The sequence below is a fragment of the Chaetodon auriga genome, chromosome 10 (assembly GCF_051107435.1).
Source record: "Chaetodon auriga isolate fChaAug3 chromosome 10, fChaAug3.hap1, whole genome shotgun sequence".
In the NCBI taxonomy this organism is placed as follows: domain Eukaryota; kingdom Metazoa; phylum Chordata; class Actinopteri; order Chaetodontiformes; family Chaetodontidae; genus Chaetodon; species Chaetodon auriga.
The window spans coordinates 4,529,777-4,548,619 of record NC_135083.1 but is presented as its reverse complement, the minus strand read 5'-3'; the positions used below and the strand labels follow the sequence as shown (position 1 = coordinate 4,548,619).

Sequence of the window (18,843 nt, the reverse complement as noted above, 5' to 3'; positions counted from 1 at the left end):
TCAGTCAACTTTCCAGCTCACCTCTTCGGTCAGCGCCCTCACAGGCACACAAGCAAAGCTGAGCCCATTTTCCTAAAAGCAGCTGATAGCAGGCTTGGGATTTTTCAACTTCTCCACTGCTGTAAAGTTTTATATTGTAAGGTTTGGAAATATGTGTTCACTTGAACATTGTTGCATCAGGTGTCAGGCAGGAACATTTGAAAGCAGTTTGATTGGCTGTGTTTTTCTTGCTTTTTCAGTTTTCGCTTCATGTTTTGACTCTACGGGGGGAAGACCTTTCTCTTGAGTTTCATCTGCTGATATGATCTGGCTTTTCTCTCCTCTGTGAGAAATGCCAGCTGCTCCTCGTGGATGTGGCAACGATACCTCTCTCCCCACGTGCTGTAAGTTGTATGTGTGCTACTTAGTGCTTGTTATTTCTTATTCTGAGCCTGTTTCTCCTTTCACTTCTTGTACAGATGAGGAGTCTTCAGGCCCACTTGCTGTAATTATCATCCCTTGTCTTTTGGCTGCGGGCACAGTCGTAGTGGTGATTCTGATTTTCTACAGTCTCCACAAGAACAAACAAAGAGTACAGAGCACCGCAGCTCATTTTGCAAATGGTATGAATTGCAATAACTGTGTGTCCTCTGTGTGAAACCACTGAGTGTCATGCCAGGTGCTGATTTATCTCTGGTTGTATTTTTTGGCAGGCCAGCAGAGTGTATCCGGGGCTGCAGCTTCTGTAAGCACTCCTAGGGTCCAGGCAGCTTTAAACACCTGGGAAATCCCTGACGAGTGTGTTCTTGAAGGACTAGAGTTTTGGCAAACAGGTCGCCATGGCCCCATTTGCAAAGGTCTGCTGAGGAAGAGAGATGGAGCTTCCTCTGCTGTGGTGGTGAAGTCCCTCCGAGGTACGGCACGGATCTGGCATAAGGACGGGACGATCTGAGGCTTTTGTGTGGAATAACAGTAAAAGCATGTGAAGAGATCATTAGAGGAGCGACACGGGCTTTAAGATGCAGCATATTGTAACTATAATTAACAGGCGGATGATAAGGTTGCTCACACTCTTAATGTTCTTAATACACTACAGATGGCACCAACCAGCCTGAAGCTAAGAAGTTTGTGGAGTGGGTGCTCTTCCATGCCACAGTGTGCAAACATGAGAATGTGGTGCGGATGTTGTGCTGTCAGACCCAGCGTCTGCCCATGTATCTGGTCTTAGATGCCTGCAGCCCGGGGAACCTGCTTCACTTCCTCTGGACACTCAGAAATGTAACGGTGGTGCATTGATTAAAACCACAACTTATATTTGATGACACATGCAATCTAATTCAAAAACTCAGTGCAATGACAAGGGATTTTTCCTCTCTCTAGAGGAATTCGAACACGGCGGATCCGTCGCTGAACTTCTCTGAGAAGTCAGTGTTTCTGGTGGCAAAGCAGGTTGCAGCTGGCCTGGTGAGTGACTTTTATGTGCCAGTTATTCCAAATAAACAACTAAAATAAGCTCAATTTAGATGCGTGCCCTACCACAGATGGCACCGTGTACCCCACCAGGTCGTGAACCATTGAGCTCGGGTTAAAGTGTTGCTTCTCTTGAGCTTGGAATGAATATTTCAATCAAAGTTTGACACGTTTGGCTGTAATTGGCTCCTCCCTCAGGATTACCTGATGTCAGAGCACAGGCTGGTGCACGGTGATGTTGCTGCTCGGAACATCTTAATTGGCCCCGACCTCTCTGCCCGGGTGTCTGGGCTGGGCGTGGCGTTCAGAGGACGCAAAACAGATTCAGCAATGAGGCAGAGGGCAGCAGAGGTGCCTCTCAAATGGCAGGCTCCCGAGAGGATTATAATGCAGCTCAGCATAGACAGGAGCGACGTGTAAGGGCAGAGTGATGGCTACAGAAACAAAACACACACAAAACTTTTTCTATATCACAAAAAGTATTTTGATTGTAGTATATGTTGACATATTCTTTTCCTAGGTGGTCATTTGGAATCTTGCTGTATGAACTGATTACTTTAGGTAAAGCTGCATGCTCCGTTTTCAGTGTTTGTGCCTTTTCAGATTTGCTTTTATAATCAGTTGGATCATGACATACCATCATCAGCATCCAAGAATCTTTGTTTTCTTGTTACCTCAGGTTCTCCTCCGTACCCTGAGCTGGAGCCTCTGTCTGTGCTTCCAAAGCTGCAGGGGTTTTATCGGATGAAGAGACCGGTGCATTGTGGAGGACCTTTGTGAGTACAAGAAATAGGCCTGCACAACATGGAATAATGTGCTGCCACTTGATGTAGTGTTAGCAGTTGCGGCAACAAATCTTCCTCAGGTATTATTACAAAAACTCACTTCATGTGGATGATGGAAGAAACAGATCATATTAATCATAAGCACTCTCATGTCTGTGAGCTAAATATGAAGCTACAGCCTGCAGCTGCCAGTCAGTTATCTAAGCTTAGCACAAAGAATGGAAGCAGAGGGAATAACCGGCCTGTCTGTGTCTAAAGGTAAAAAAGACACTGAACAGCAACTCTAAAGCTCAATAATTAACATGCTATATCTGTTTTCTTTTCTCTGTGCCAAAATGGTGTAAAAACTACAAAAAAAGGTGCTGGTTGGCAGCATTTTGTTATATTTGAACAGACGCAGGCTAGCTGTTTCCCCCTACTTTCAGTCTTTATGCTAAGCTAACTGGCTCTTTTCATCCAACTTTCTTCAAGAAAGCAACTAAAATGTGGAACTGTCCCTTTAACAGAGTTGAGTTTTGAATTGCCTTTGTGTGTTTTTAGGTACGATCTGATGAAGTACTGCTGGATGTGGAGTTTCAAAGATCGTCCTGCATTCTCGGCCATCATAAAGCTGCTGGAGTCCTCGCTGCATCTGGCAGCGACTGAAGACATTAGTGTTCCCGAAGTCATAGACATATCTGAGTATAAGAGACAGGCAGGGCTGCTCTGATAGGCTCATGTGCTGCCAAATATAACAACACCCACAAACAGGAAATGGTCAACATATAAAGTGTGATTATCTCTATCATTGCAATGTAACATCCACTGATTATTGCTGATTTTTATTCTTGCAATATTCTTGTCAATAATGTACAGACGTAAAAGCGCAGATCATATTCATTCAGGTGTTGTGTCTTTTTTTTTATCATTGGGCAGGTTACAGTTTTTGTATCTGTTCATTACTTTGACCTAACGATTTGAAAACTAGTTTTCTCTCACAAAGCACCGTGAGGGAGACTCATTTAGATAACTTATGAGTTGTTCCGAAACCTCTGATTATAAGCTCAGAGATGACCGTTTTCAGAAGGTTTGGAGTGAGTCAGGATTTGAATATGGGGTGTAATTATCATTTAAGGCTGAGAACGGATATATAATTGCCTGCCTGCTGAACAAAGTCTCAAAAGACTGTAATGTCCCCTTTTGTCACTCACTATGCAGAGAGGCACAAATACACAGTGACAAACACAGCGAGTGGTACCAGGAAGGTGTCCTTGAAAGAGGACTGATCTACAAATAAAAAGTGACAGCATTCAGAGTGAATACTGTCAAGTTAAAGAGTAACGACACATGTATCCCGTTGACCTGCCAGAGTTTAATCTTCAGAGGTCTGGAGCATTTGTGAGCACGGCCGACACGGACTGCAGCACGATGTTGTGACACCTTTAAAGAGAGGTTTGAGTTTCATCCACTAGATGGCAGCAAAAGCAGGATTTGCAGCCCGTGTTACTCTTTAAGTTCAGGGTAAACCTACACTGCTTTATTATTATTATTATTATTATTATTATTATTATTATTATTATTATTATTATTATTATTATTATTATTATTATGAATTTACTGGGCAGCTTTGAACTTACACGACATGTATATGAAGCCACTCATCAGCATGGTGACATTGTGGACTTGGTAATAACAGCAGGGTTAAAGATTGACAGTGTTTCAGTATTAGAATGACCTATTTTTGACCATCACTGTGTGTTTTTTGATGCCAAACTAATCTTAATAAAGACTCACAGAATCTCCCCGTGGTTAAACAACAGCAGTGATAATGAGAGGAAGAGAATTTGTCAAGCAGCTGAAAGAAAATGGAGGAAAACTGGGCTCACAGTTCACTGTAATATATACAACGAAGCCATGACTGTCTGTAACAAAGCAATATGTCTGGCAAGAAAGGATTACTCTTCCAGGACTACGACAGAGAATGCTGGAAACTCTAGAATATGATTCTCCACTATTGACAAGCTGCTGAGCGCCGCCGCCTGAAGATTATAAATACATCTCTGCAGACAGGCCTCTTCCCCGATGCATTCAAAGCAGCTGCTGTAAAACCATTACTAAAGAAACCCAACCTACATAATGATGCACTCACTAACTACAGGCCGATATCCAACTCTCCATTCATCAGTGAGATGCTAGAAAAAATAGTTTCAGTGCAAATTAATTAAGAACCAAGAGGAGAGAGCACATCAGTCCAGTTTGAGCTGCTCTGCACTGGCTTCCTGTAACATTCAGATCCCATTTTAAGGTCCTCCTCCTCGTATACAAAGCCTTTAAAGGACCAAGCTATGTTGCTAAATCCCTCATTTATCATTTGCCTTCAAGAACAGTGCGATCATCTGCTGCTGGTCTGCTGGAGGTTTCCAGCAACAGCCGAAAGAAAGTTCCTTTAAATTGTTTTATGTTACTTGATTTTATGCATCCTATGTAATTTATTTCTACCTATACCTATATTTTACATACATTATTATTATTATTATTATTATTATTATTATTATTATTATTATTATTATTATTATTATTATTGTATTTTTTATTTTTATTATTATTATTATGATTTGAGTTGACACGCTCTCTTACGTCATACAGCGGTATCTAGTGGTTGTGATTGTCAATGCAGTTAGAGTCTGTGTTACGTTGAGTTTGTTTTTGTCCTTTCCGTGTTGGTTATTTTTGTTTTTGTTAACCCTTCTCTCCGTGTGTGCGGTGGAGGCGTGGCCTGACGGCACACCTGAGGCTGATCTCCACTGATCATCTCATGATTTAGGCAACAGCCAAGACAATCTGACAAACTTAGCTTCCTTGCTCTTATCTTGTTGTCTTAGTCGCCTACATGCAGATCTTGTCTTTGTTTTTGTTTGTTATGTCATTGAGTCCTCGGTTTGGGGTCATGTGTTTTTTCTTCCTACTGTGCAGCGAATGCTTTCGTTTTCTTGGGCTGATTTTGTGTTCACTTGTTATTCAGGTTTTGATTTCTTTTGTTACGTATTGTTAATAAACTGTTTGCTTTAACGGCTCCCTTGGTTCTCTTGCTGATTATCTGCCTCTTGGGTCCTGCTAAAAATACATCATTTCACAAATCATAACAGTAATGGTACTGTACAAGGGAAATCTGACCTCCACCTCTTAGAATGCTTGGCCTTGGGGATAATTGTGGTCTGATATTGGCGATATGATTATGAAGCAGGCCACTGGTCGTGGGATAGTTAAGTTTAATATCTCTCATGAAGCCTAAATCTCCTCAGAAATCATTCACATTGTCTGATGCTCCCGTTTTTATGCAGAACGCACACTGAAGAAAAGTCAGAAACCTACAAATCTGAAAAAAAAGGCCAGAAATGAGACTTTTTGGTTTTCTGTTTTATTTGATGACCCACTTCAACATGAAAACAGGAAATCACATTTCCCTTTTTTTCAATGCCCAAGAAATTGTGACCCGTTTTTCGTTTGCCAGATCGAGCAGAACAACTGAATAACATACAGAGACTCAATAACAGAAATATGTAAATCGTGTCTTGGACAGTCGCTAAAGGTAAGAAGCTAAAAGTGTTAAAGCAAAAAGAAAAAAAAAAAACATAGGTTGAGGTCCACTGACTTTCAATTAAACTTATTAATAACATACATTCAAACAGCAGGATGAATGCACCAGCATGTTCCACAGTTAACTGACTGGATTGGAGACAAAATGGGAAAAGTGACTTTTGAAGAAGGCCACATGAAAGTGAAGTGACCCCAACCCTGACAAGCATTCACACAGTTAACACAAGGCTGTTATGAATGCAATTTTGAATGTGAGAAAATGCTGCTGATATATCTGTATATTCAGAGATTAAAGGCCTTAACTACAGACTCTCATTAAGCTGTGTGCTCAATGCTGTGGAGCTTATAATGAGAGTTATGATGTCTTGTGTGATTAAAACCAAATCAAAGGCAAACATATCTTTGAAATTGAAATAATCATTTGAAGTCATTTGTTTCTATCATGTCCCCACTGTCACGTGTTCACAACTCTGATGTAAGATCAGATGACAGAGGCATTACATAGGTGAGAAATCTGATGAAAATTCAGTTTATTTGAACAAAATACTCAACCCCTGGCTTCAGTGACAATGCAGCAAAGACCGAAAGGTAGCAGGAACGTTAATCCTTACCAGCAACATTAAATTGTCCCTCTCAGGTACCAGGGCCATCATGTTTCAGACGGACTACCAGGAGCATGAACTTCCAGCCATTGCAGCTATTCTACCTAATCTATTCAATCTGGGTTCTGTTTTAATTAATTAATCTTAATTTAATCTAGGTAGAGCATAATTTTTGCATGAACTAAAAATACCTAAATGAAATGCTGGAGACTACATCATGATTGATGCTGATAGATTACAAAATACAAAATAATAAATCATCAGGCCCTGATGGTGTCTCAACAAAATATTATAAAGCATTTCTAAATAAACTGGCATCCACTCTTACAAACATGATCATAGAATAACTGACTAATGAAGAACTGCTGAGCACTCTTCAAATAGCCACTATCGTACCCCAAACCACGTAAAAACAAACAAATGGTGACTCTCATTAAGTTTATTTAAAGCAGATTGTAAAATATTAGCCAAATTGATTGCAAACAGACTTGAGAAAGTTATTTCAAAAATCATTCAGGCAGACCAAACAGGGTTTATTAGAGAAGGACATGGTTCTGATGATGCATGTAAACTGTTTCACATCATGAATGCAGCTCAGAAACAAGATACGCTAATAGATGGATGCTTTCAAAGCCTGTGACAGGATCCAACCCACCTTTCTCTCTGAGACTATAGAAGCATTGAAGTTTGGACATAACTTCATGAAATATATTAAAACTACTTTCAGTGCTCCAAAGGCTAGAATTCTCTCCAATGGCATTTGGTCCCACCTCATCTCTGTCTGTACAGCTTCACCGTGTCAAGCTGGCCACTAAACCCTTGGCCTGTGACATTAGATCTAACACTAACATTTACTTTAGCAGTGCTGAACATGAGGTACAGCTTTACGCCGATGACCTCTTACTGTTCATGAAGGATCCACTAACCTCATTTCCACCACAACTTGAATGTCTGACAGGATGCTGCCATTTAATGTCACCTACATCACCTCAACCTAAAGATGGCCTCTCAATAGATTTAAGTATCTGGGAATCTGGGTCTGGAAATAATTTGATAATACACAGAAAATTACATTTACTTATTGGTTCAAACTTGATCTTTAAAGATGGATGGACTTACCTGTGTCCTTAATTGGAAGCATAAACACAATAAAAATTAATATCTTACCTAAATTCTTCCACTGCATTCCTTTTAAAGGCCCTGTACATTTTTATAGACCTAAACATGGCAATGGCATCCTTTTTCTGCGGCATGAGAGACCTTCAAGGACCAAACTTGCTACGTCACAGAGGTTTAAATCTCCCCAATTCCTGAAAATATCATCTTGCGTTACTGTTTAGACCCATATGGATTTGGTAACATTCAGAAGACAATGCAAGCAGATGGATATCAATAGAAAAATAAGACCTGCAAACAACGCCAAGTTCCCTTTTTTTGGGTAATAAAAACAAACAGTACAATTACAAGAACCCAATCATACAAAACACCTTTGATTCTTGGCAGGAGGCCCATTTCATCTAAAGGGTCACTCTTTAAAAAAACACTCCACTATGGAACAACCCAAATATTCCAAATCCCATAGCAGACAGCACACTCAGGTGGGTGGATAAAGGCATCAAAACAGGTGAGGACTTATACACGGAAAGTATATTCTCTCGTTTCCAGCAACTGTCCCAGAAATGCAACCTGCCTCAACACAACCTGTGTAAGTAGTTGCAAATCAAACAGCAGGTCTGACATCTTTCCTGGCATATCGGAGGAGACCCCTCTGGAGAAACATCTTATGTACATGTAGAAAAGAATATTCTACAGGACCCCAAAGTGTGGATCCTGGAAGGCTGATTGAAAACAAATAACCCTGTTAAGCTCTTCATTTCACTTGCCAGTACAGCTGGGAAAAATGCATTTTAGTAAACTGGAAATTAGACCTCCCTTCCTCACAAAGACACTGGTTCAATAAGTTAACCGCACACTGTGCTCCAGAAAAGATCCCCTATAATGAAAGACCCTTTATTGAAGGTTGTATGATTTTTCTGAGCATTACTGTTTTCTATTGTGTTTTAATCAGTGCTGTTGAGAAATGTTAACTACAGAGCATTTGTGCTCTGCCTGTATTTTCACCAGTGAAGAAAACATTAGACAGATATAGAGCGAGCGTCGGCCTGTGGTGCATGAGCATGTTCAGCTTGGATCCTCCATGGCAGGAAGCCTCATTTCACCCGGATGGACCAGAGGTAAACCTATTTGGGAGTTTTGGGAAAATCCAGAACCCCTTTTACACTTTACTGCTCCAAAGGGATGTTGGGAACAAAATGTAGGAGCCAGACCACAGCAGGTAGTACACACATGCAGGGGGGAAGGAGGAGCAGAACACCATGACGACTCCTATGAAGACAAAAAAAAAGAAAGGAAAAAAAAGTTGAAAACAATTTTAGTTTGGAAAATGATCTGAAAAACTCAACAGCAGCACATCCTGATTACATATAATGATCCACAAACTTCACCGTGTGCAACTTTCATTATAACGACTGAACGAGAGTCTATAGCCATGCTAGCATCAGTGCAGGTAATTTGTGCTAAATGCTAAAGTCAGCATGCTAACATGTTGACAGTGACAACATGCTTCTGTTTAGCAGGTGTAATGTTTAATATATGCACTCTTACTTAGCAGCATGCTAACAGTTTTACTTAGCTTTAAAAAGTACAGCTGATGGGAATGTCGTTAGCTTAGCACAAAATGTAAATTGATGTAGGCTGTAAAGTTATCATTCATCCTGAGGGGAGCATGAATGTGAAGACATTGAAAACATGAAGACCAAATAATAAATCATTTCGGAATCTTGAATGTCTTTACAAAATGTTGTCCCAGTCTACTGAGGACTGTAAATATTGAGATATTTCACCAGGTATGTGAAAACTTTGACCTGATAGTTGAACCACCATGAATGTCTGCAGGCATTTGGATGGTAATCAAACTAATCATTGCTGAGATATTTCAGTCTGTACCAAAGTGGTGGAACAAGAAACCAACTGGCATGCAGCAACTTCTGACGCTTTTTCCGTGGAACAACTGGAACCAGAAAAACACACCATGGTTGACTTGACTCAAATTTCATTTCTTTGAGCAGCGCAAATTAAACTCCATTCACCTCCACTGTGAGGCTGTGGCACCAATGGAAGCGCCAAAACTGAAACTATCTGCATGGCTGGATACGAGGATTGATTTTGATATCTAATTTGAAAATGGATGAATCAGTGCTTTAATCGTCAACAGTGGCAGTCATTGCTCTTGGCAGCTTTGTAGAGAGATGTGAATCATACAGACGTTGTTTTACCTCCAGCATAGACTACTTTCTTCCAGGCTTGGGACTCCAGCACTCTGTCATGGGGGTAGAAGTTCTGGCTGATCATGAAGATGATCATGGCCATTGCGATGATCCGTAGCATGGCCATGTTTCCCCCTGACAGCAGAGAGGCGCTGGCCAGGATGGCGGAGGAGTAGATGCAGGGCAGGCCACGGTACATGAAGGGGATCCCTAATGAGCAAAGAAGAATAAATCCCCGGTAACTTCTTTGAATAATAAAGTGGAAGCTTGAATCAAAGAAGAGCAGGCGAGAACATACCGCTTGAGAAGAAACAGAGGCGGACGAACACCGACAGGACGTAGCACATGCACAGGATGTTATCCAGCAGGTCAGATGTCCTTAAGAGCAACGACGTGGCAATCCCGAAGGTCGTGAAGTCAGCGAAATCATCCAGCTTGGCACCTGGACACGAAAAAGAAAGCTGAATAATAAATGCGGCCCTGTGACATTCACAAGGAGATTCATTGTATTGGTGTTAGGACTTGCTGACAGACAGTTCCTGCACTAAAAATACTCTTTTCTGAATAATCTGCTTTGGAAAGGCTGCTAGTGAACTGTCCTATTATTACACTTCTTTCAATCCGACAGTGCCCTAGTCATGAGGTTACGTTCTATCAAAGCCAATAGATAAGTTATCACCTCTCCAGTATGGTCACTGCCAATGTCACTGACACGTGACAGCGGGATGGGTATGTGCAAAATTCTCAAAATGGAAATTTCAGTGTCAGCCCATCGGGCGGCCATTCTATAAACAACATTCTCCACTGCCTTGTCTCTTTATCCCCCAGGAGCACGGAGCATGTTTTCAGCAGATGAGGACGAGGTGATTCAGGCCGCTGCTCAAATGAACGAGGTGGAATTCCACAGGCCAGGGTCAACAATTTTAGCAATTTCAGATATGCAGAGAACCCAAAGCAACGGGATAAAATAGACAATTGGAGCGTGATCCCGTGGAATTAGGCTGCTTAATCAGAAAGTGATTGTTCATTTGACAAAATACATGGGGGGGGCACAACAACATCCACTTGCAAAGTCATGCAGAAAAACCTCGTCGGGACACAAAGCCCGCTGAAATGTGCAGCCAGCGATGTATTGTGATGCACCTGGGATCTATTTTGGGAATTTCCAATGTGAACTTTCACATGTTGATTTTCTATATATGGTACGGCGCTGTGATCCTTTGAAAACGAGCCACAGTGGCACATTTTATTTGCTGTGCATTTGTCTTGGGTGCCTGTTATTTAAGGGGATGTAATGTCATTCAAAATCAAATCTCAACCCAGAAACCTCCTCATAAATATAAACAGCTATGAAGACACTGTTTTGATATAGCTCAAGTTAGATTGCATATAATATGGACGATTCCTCTCTTGGATACTTTGAAAGGTATTTCAGTGGCAGCATTTTACTGATTCTCTGTGTTTATGACTTTGTGCAGCCAAATTAAAAAGTCCAGACAAAGGACTGTGCAGCAAGGCCTGCCAACACCCCAGCCGAAGTTTATCTTTGGTACGAGCTATTGACCACAACACTCCACTTACCCAGTGCAGAGCAGGCATCGAGTCGCCTGGCAACTGCTCCATCTGCCAAATCCAGCAGGTAGCCAATCAGAACAAGCCAGCATGCAGCATGATGGTGCCTGAACAAAACAAGTGAGTGTTAGGTTTAGTTATTTGATGACAGCAACCCTTTTCAAAGGGCAAAGCATTTGCAGATTCTCAGGAAAACGGCTGAAACTAGAGCTGATTAGATTTCGGCTGTGCTGCTTATAAAGTTTAATAATTGTCAGAGAGTTTTCAAAAATAGACAAAATATCAAATAGATACACAAAGTGATTGGATGTGACCTTAAGGCTTTAAAAAAAAAAACCTTTTTCAGATTCTTGTCACTGATTTTCAGTTTTCTTATCTGAACTTGTCTGCACCTCTTTACACACTGCAATACCAGTTCATCTGGTGAGGACAGAAATCTGGCAAAATAAACATGCCATAAATGTATGATTGCTAAACAGACTTTGTCCATCCTGCAGCTGAACCTGATACTGTTTCAGATGATTAGATCAAGTAATGCTGTTTTCACTCACCCGTTCAGGCTGCTGAGAATGGAGGCCATGCCCATGACCATGTTGGCAACTGACAGAGCATTGGCTGCATTTTTCCGTGCAAACTCCTTGATCTGCAGTCCTGTGGCCTGATCACTGAGAGAGAGCTTGTTGGTGCACTGGAAGAGACCTGAGACCACAAAGCAACAGCAGTTAGCAGCTGTCTGCGTTAGGTCAAACCTGCTGAGGTGTAAGAAGCTAAAGCTAAAAGCTAAATCCCTGCAGTGATCAGGTGACCATCCCAGCTGACACTTATTTAATATGTCTGAATGGGAAAGTTTACTTATATCGAACGACGAAAAATATGAAAAAAAAAAAAAAAAAAATCTCAAGCAATCTTAATGCTATATTAACTGGTTAATAATATTCTTTGTATCATCTGGTGGGAATCCACATTGCAGGAAATCGTAGCATGTGTCTGCATATGTGTGTTTCTTTGTGTACCTTTTTGTATTTTACTGAATTTAAAGCACAAATATTACTTTGAAATTGATTCCCCCGTCTTATGTAAAAGAAGCATCACTTACCAAGACGTATGTTTATTGGATGGAGACCGACCTTACGATACATTCATCCATTTTCAGATCACTAAAATGCATTTGTTACTGTACATTCATTCATTTGAAGCCTACAGCATGCAACATCAAATAGTGCCTCATTAACTACTCATTACATTATCAGTTCTATCTGCACACTAAACACATTATACACATTTTAATATAAAAAAATGTCCACAATGACATGCAGTAAACTTCAATATCTATAGATAATATTACAAAGGAAAAATGTCAAAAGGATACAATGTCTGCAGAGGATGCATGTGAAGTGTTAGCACTCGTATCAAGGGGTAAATGCACAAAAATACTGGTGTGGGGAACAGTATGAATATAGGGGACTACCACATACACCACTGGCTATAGTGAGAGTGAGTTGGACCTACTGCACTGACACATACCAGACGTGAGATCAATTAGCCTGTTAACTCTGATCAGACGTAGTGACCTGAGACAAGGGCATGGCAGCAACACTCACACAGCGAACTGTTCAAATCTGTTTATACCACTGCAGCCTGGGCTTTAACAGAGATGGTGGCATAGAGATACATCTACAGCCTCACCTGTGTCCCTTTTTTTAGAGCATGCAGTTTACATTCAAATGCTACACTGCATGTGGTTTGATACGCCAATTTTATTAAGCTGTGTGTTTGCTTAAAGTCCAGTTAGTAAAACTTGATAAGTTTAGTTTTGAAGACAAAATTTGCAGTATGAACAATTAGTCAGCAAGATGAAAAGACTGCTGACGCTGCCTCAGTCCAGCCAAAAACTGCCTCAGCCCCCACAAAGCTCTGATGTTTTTTAATGAAGTCAGACAAAGAAATCTTTATTTTCTGTCGGCCTCCTCTCTTGTGAGTCTATTACTTTCTCTCAAGTCATAGTACTGTCCAAGACAGAACGCACAGAAAATGACCTGCAAAATTTAAATAGCTTTAAATGTTGCAGTAGCAACCCTTCAAGTTCTTTTCACCCTGAACTTCCTGTGATTCCAAAGCCAGGCGAGTTCAACAGACTCTTCATCTGAAAGAAAACAGTGTATGAGACACAGCGAAAAGCCAACAATAACTTACACTTTCACTTGACAGCATGCTTTTCAGGCTACGTCTTAATTTCTTACTTTAACACAAGTTACAAGCTGGTATTTGAATTACGGTCTTTCATCAGTAAACACATCAGTTAATGCAGATGACATTCTGCATTTTTCTGAAACTCATGAAATTGCCAGGATCGCTGTAGGAATCATCAGGTTCATTGACTTTTGTCACAGTAGATACCATCGGAGAGCCACACATGCAGGTCGACTTACGGCAAAGTTTTACTTTAACCACTTAATACACGGTTTTGGTCACTGATAAAAAGAGGATAAAGCCAGAGCCAGACACATTGTCAATTTCCAGCAAGTCTTTATTTCTGGATTGCTGCCTAATGAGTGCAAAGCATGATGGGAAGGCCCTTGTTATGTAATGTCCTGCTATGTTAGCTGGTAACGACTACAAAGACTAAATGAAAAACAAGAAAAACAGCTCATAACAGGGATAATCTGAGCGAAGTAACTGAGCAATGCAGACTGCACAGAATTTATAATAACTGCATATTAGAAGTACAACGTGCACTATATGCAATACACTTTACATGTATTCTTTGGTTTATTTTACAAAATGAAGTATTTATCCCATTTTATTTAGCCAAAAGATCTTTATAAAACAAACAAACACAAAAAAACGTGAAAACATTAGTGACTGTTTTTCCTGCCTAATTTGACCCAAGCAGCCCCAGGCTTTACTCTGGCCCACATGCCCATGTCGGTGTTCAGTAATCCAGATTATGAGATGAGATTGAGAAGCAAGTACCTACCAGAGGAGGGAGTCAGGAGGATCATGATTGTCTCTGGCTCACGACACAACTGCAGATAAAAATGAAAAGCGCTTACTTAAATGTGCATTACATTCTGTGCATGACACTGAACTGCACGTTAAAAATGTTTATCATGTAAAACACAATGTGAAAATTCTAAATAAACATTTCTAAATAAACATTAACTACATCATAATCCCACAAAATTAATCTCAGTGAGATTTTATCTGATCACATTTAGCTACACTGTTACTCGGTAGAGGAAAGTCGCATTTCCTCAAGCACTGTACTTAAATCTGAGTTACTTGTACTTGTATTAATATTTCATATTATAGTATTTCCATTTTCTACTACTTTATACTTGTAGTCCACAGCAATTCACAAGGATATTTTTTTACTACTGAATATTTCCTGCACTACATTTATCCAATTCTTTTAACTTCAGAACTTTCTTTTAACTTTAATGTATCTCCAGCAAAACATGATAAGTTTCTGGAGCGCACGTTATGCGTCGTCATGGTGACAAGAAACCTTTTTTTCTGCTTTTTTTTCTCTTTTTTTTCTTTCTTTTTTCCCCCCATGTCCCTTTAGGGGCTCCGTACTTTAAGTACATTTCCATACAAATACTTTTACTCAAGTAACATTGTGCATACTGGAGTTTTAACAGTATTTCTACACTTTGGTTTTACTACTTTTAGATACGATAAAGATTTGAGTATTTCCTCCAGCACTGCTGTTACCATTTGTGAATTACTTTAATAATTGTACTTGTTTGACCTGTCGTCGCTATTAAATAGCTGAATAATCACATTATGGCTGAATCAGGATTTGACGTTGTGTCGTAGGTCGCGTGCGTAAAAACAAGCCTTCCCGTGTGCGTAACAACTTCTCCTGCCTCGCTTGTCTATCTTGTCTGTTTTATCTTTAACTCTTGAGTATACAAGCAAAATATCAAATGCACAGGGCCACATCATGCAGCCACGGGTGCTCTTTAATGCTTCCCAAATCGTTCTTGACTCTGTGTCGTGATTCTGCTTCCGACACCACTTGCTGCTGCTCAGCGGGGGTTTAATGCGCAGCGCTCTATCCTCAGCACCAGCTCTCTACACTAGACAGCCGCGCCGGACGGCCGACATCCCTCTGTGCGAAAAAACATCACCAGAGCCATGAAAATACGACGCAACTGTTCCGCACAGGTGAATGTGCGGGCTGGCCGACATCCCAGCATTTCTACGGCGAAAGTGGCGCAACTGCGTTACCACCAAATGATGCGTTTCATTCAAGGCAGGTTTAGTTTTTGTTCTATAATACGTATTCTCTGTCCATGTGAGGACACATGCACCACACAGACGTAGAGTGGGTCTCATCTTACCTGAAAGGACTTCCAAAGATTACAAAATCTATATAAATCCACCGGTGGAGACGTCTAAACGCGGCCGTGTTTTCGGCCTTTTCTTTTCCTTTTCACGCAGACTGATTTCTGCTCTGTCTGTCTGTTAACTCACTTGTGCGTTTAAGTTGCGACGCTGTCCGCAGCATGAGCACAACATCAGGCTGTTTACCTGTCAACTTCACGGCCGCTATTTCAGCGCGTCCTTTTTAAGACCCAGGGTAAACCCGCTGGAATATTCCACCGGAAGTGACGCTCCGACTGCTTGTAGTTTTTTTTTTTGTTCCCTATAATAATGTCAACCGACTCTCTGATGGCCTCAGCTACCCTGGAAGTAACAGTCGGACAAGAAGTACAACGTGTGTAGACCAGTGAGTATGATGGAATACAGTTCAGCCAAAGCATCACACCTGCCAAAGGAATACAGCAAACCTCTATTTCACTAAAGTTACTGATATATTGCTATTCTTCTTCTTCTTCTTCTTCTTCTTCTTCTTCTTCGTCTTCTTCTTCTTCTTCTTCTTCTTCTTCTTATTATTATTATTATTATTATTTCAGTGTTAAGACAATTAAATACAAGAAGGAAATCACTGATCATCACTGTGAGACCCTGTGAAATAAATATATTATCAGCGCACAATATCCTCAAATTTCTTATTTTGTGTTTTCATGAGTTACCATGCCAACAACATTTTTGCATATTCATGAATACCTGAAGGTTACACTGCACTTCTGCACCAATGATCGACTGTCTTTAACAACTGTGGAGGAAAATAATAAAGCACAAAGTGAAAGTGAGCTGAATTTGCTCCTGTCACATGGCAGCTACAAGGCTGCAAAGAAAAGAACCCAAATGCAGACGACCAGGCAGACACAGCTCAGCGACATTAGTGGTAAAAGAAGACATAAGACTACAGGCAGAGGCAGCAGTTCACACAGAAGTAGCTAAGAATCCACAGGTTAACAGGAATGGGGCAGGGAAAAGGTGACGGCAGGCAGGCAGAGAGTAACATTCAGGATCAGGAGTCTGGAGAGCAAAGGCATGAAGGAACACCGGCAATGTGGAATGCGACTGAATAGGGTGACTGGAGAACGAGAAACAGGCCAGCAGGTGGATTCGGGTCAGTGGGACAGGTGGGAAAGTGTGAGGGCATCTGGTGGAAGGACGGAGAATGCAGGGGCAGTGACTGGGGCTGCAGGGAGGGTCAGTCCAGGTTACTAATCTCCATCTGACATTTTGTAATTATTACAAATGACCCTGAATTTATGTAATTTTAGAGACTTCACCAGATTTTGAACCCTTATTTTGACCTGTTTTTGACACTGTCACAGGTGATTTGAGGGTGCATCCCTCTTGTTAGCAAAGTGACCAAAATGCATCCCCCTTTGTTAACCCCATCTCATCCCCGAGCAGCAGAGAGCACGCAAAGAGGCTGATTAGTTGACTCTGTTAGTCTGCCTGACTCATTGATCCTCTATCTGACTGAGGTTTGTGCAAGCTGGAATCTATAGCCTCGACCGCGGCGCTGAAATATCAGCAGCCTGCCTTTGCTGTGTATCGATAAGTCCATGGCGCTGTCCGTGGTGCTGAAGCAGCAGACGGATTAGTAAGAGTACTTTTTTCTCTCAGTCCTTCTGTCGGTTTCACCTTGGATCTATAGAGTATATATATATTACTCTATAGAGTGATGTCAGCAGCAACATGTAGCCTCAGAAGAGTGAGAGGATCACAGAGACACTGCATGACTACAGACGCAGTTTTTATTATAGATGTTTGGTGTAACCTGCGAGTGGAGCAGACAATGGGACTGAGGAAATTAAGCAACACTGACAGCCCACATTCATCAGAGACAAGCTTTATAATAGACCAACGCCAAAAATATATATTTAGCTGAACATCAGTTCTATTAAATTGAATTTCTAATCAAGTAGTGTTGGTTGATGCTGTGGAGGCAGGGCCCCCATTAAAACCTGACAAATCATTAACTGGTTATGGTGGCACATTAATCAGAATATTCATTTGCTATGACTGAAAACGAAAATATATAATGGACTCGATAATGAGGGAAATTATTAAACATAACTCAAACATATGAAATGAATGAATGGGTGAAGTCAAATGACAGAACTGATGTGGAGGACGGAGGTTTGTGTTGTTATAGAAACATGTCTCTTGTCCACCAGCAGAGACTCCAGATGATCAGATGTTGACTTGTTAGCTCTTGATATTCAGGTTCTGCTCTCTGAAGTCTGGACCAGGAAATTTATTTGCCTGCGATTTCCCCTGAACACGTCATGAATATGCAGAAGGAAACCCTAATTAAAATGGACCCACAGACATCCTGTTTCGAAGGAGGTGTGAAAACTGAAATAAGCCTACAGTAGCATGGAGACGAATGATGTGATGTTAGTTTCTCTTTATTTATTCACACTGTAGAAACATACCAGAATACTCTGCTGCAAGTAAACGTGTGTTCTTCCTGTCTTGTCCGAGTCCCGAGGAGAAACTGAAGGTTGTTCGGAATGAGACTAAATTTTTTCACTAAATCCTACAAGACACAACACACTAAACAGGCTGATGTTTTACCGTGTTGTCTTAGCAGATACTACACACCCTGCAGCAGCAGTTAATCCCTTTAAAAACGTTGACCACCGCTTGTTCACACGGAGCAGAAAGCCAGTGGGCACGTAAGGCGGATCTTGTAATCTTGACATCGATTTCCAGCAGGTTGCTCAGCGTTCACGCAGGCAAAACCGTGAGTGGCATCATATCTGTAAAACATATAGTGAGCAAACTATTAAAGGGCCACGCCGCTGATTTTACACATGAATGTCAGTTTACTCGTCACAAGGAGAACTCTTTAGCATGAAATGGAAATGTAAAACTAAATCACTGGAGTACGAGTCAACATTTTGGGAAATACCACTTTACCATTACGTGCTACCATTAGCAGGTTAGCTTAGCTTAGCATAAACAGACTGGAAACAGGGCTAAACAGCTAGCCTGGCTCTGTCCAGAGGGAGCAAAATTTGCCCAGAACCTCTTACACTCACTAATTAACACATGATATCTCTTCCAGCCTCCAGGTCGCCAGCCTGCAGACCTGAGAGCTAAGAGTCCTGCTACTTTTAAAAGCAAATATGAGACTTTTATCTGTATTTTCAC

General features: G+C 41.1%; 2 protein-coding genes across 5 annotated transcripts; one reads left to right on the top strand and one right to left on the bottom strand.

Annotated features, from left to right (window-relative positions):
- Positions 1–234: 234 nt before the first annotated feature.
- LOC143327507 (tyrosine-protein kinase STYK1) lies at positions 235–3,113 on the top strand. 2 transcript variants are annotated; one of them, XM_076741880.1, is made up of 9 exons: positions 235–383; positions 459–602; positions 693–893; positions 1,076–1,257; positions 1,360–1,443; positions 1,648–1,865; positions 1,970–2,010; positions 2,129–2,225; positions 2,775–3,113. In XM_076741880.1, the coding sequence occupies exons 1-9, from the start codon at positions 332–334 to the stop codon at positions 2,941–2,943; spliced, it is 1,188 nt and encodes a 395-aa protein (XP_076597995.1). In that variant the 5' UTR covers positions 235–331; the 3' UTR covers positions 2,944–3,113. The 2 variants fall into 2 exon arrangements, with proteins under 2 accessions (XP_076597995.1, XP_076597994.1); XM_076741879.1 differs by having other exon boundaries at positions 235–602.
- Positions 3,114–5,609: 2,496 nt separating this feature from the next.
- Positions 5,610–16,013, bottom strand: tmem269 (transmembrane protein 269). Of its 3 annotated transcripts, none has more exons than XM_076740409.1 (7): positions 15,660–16,013; positions 14,288–14,336; positions 11,862–13,453; positions 11,320–11,417; positions 10,037–10,180; positions 9,748–9,948; positions 5,610–8,797 (listed from the first exon to the last, which is right to left on the bottom strand). In XM_076740409.1, the coding sequence occupies exons 3-7, from the start codon at positions 11,900–11,902 to the stop codon at positions 8,688–8,690; spliced, it is 594 nt and encodes a 197-aa protein (XP_076596524.1). In that variant the 5' UTR covers positions 11,903–13,453; positions 14,288–14,336; positions 15,660–16,013; the 3' UTR covers positions 5,610–8,687. The 3 variants fall into 3 exon arrangements, with proteins under 3 accessions (XP_076596524.1, XP_076596525.1, XP_076596523.1); XM_076740410.1 differs by having other exon boundaries at positions 15,850–15,923; XM_076740408.1 differs by having other exon boundaries at positions 11,862–12,009; positions 15,660–15,919.
- Between the last annotated feature and the right edge of the window lie 2,830 nt (positions 16,014–18,843).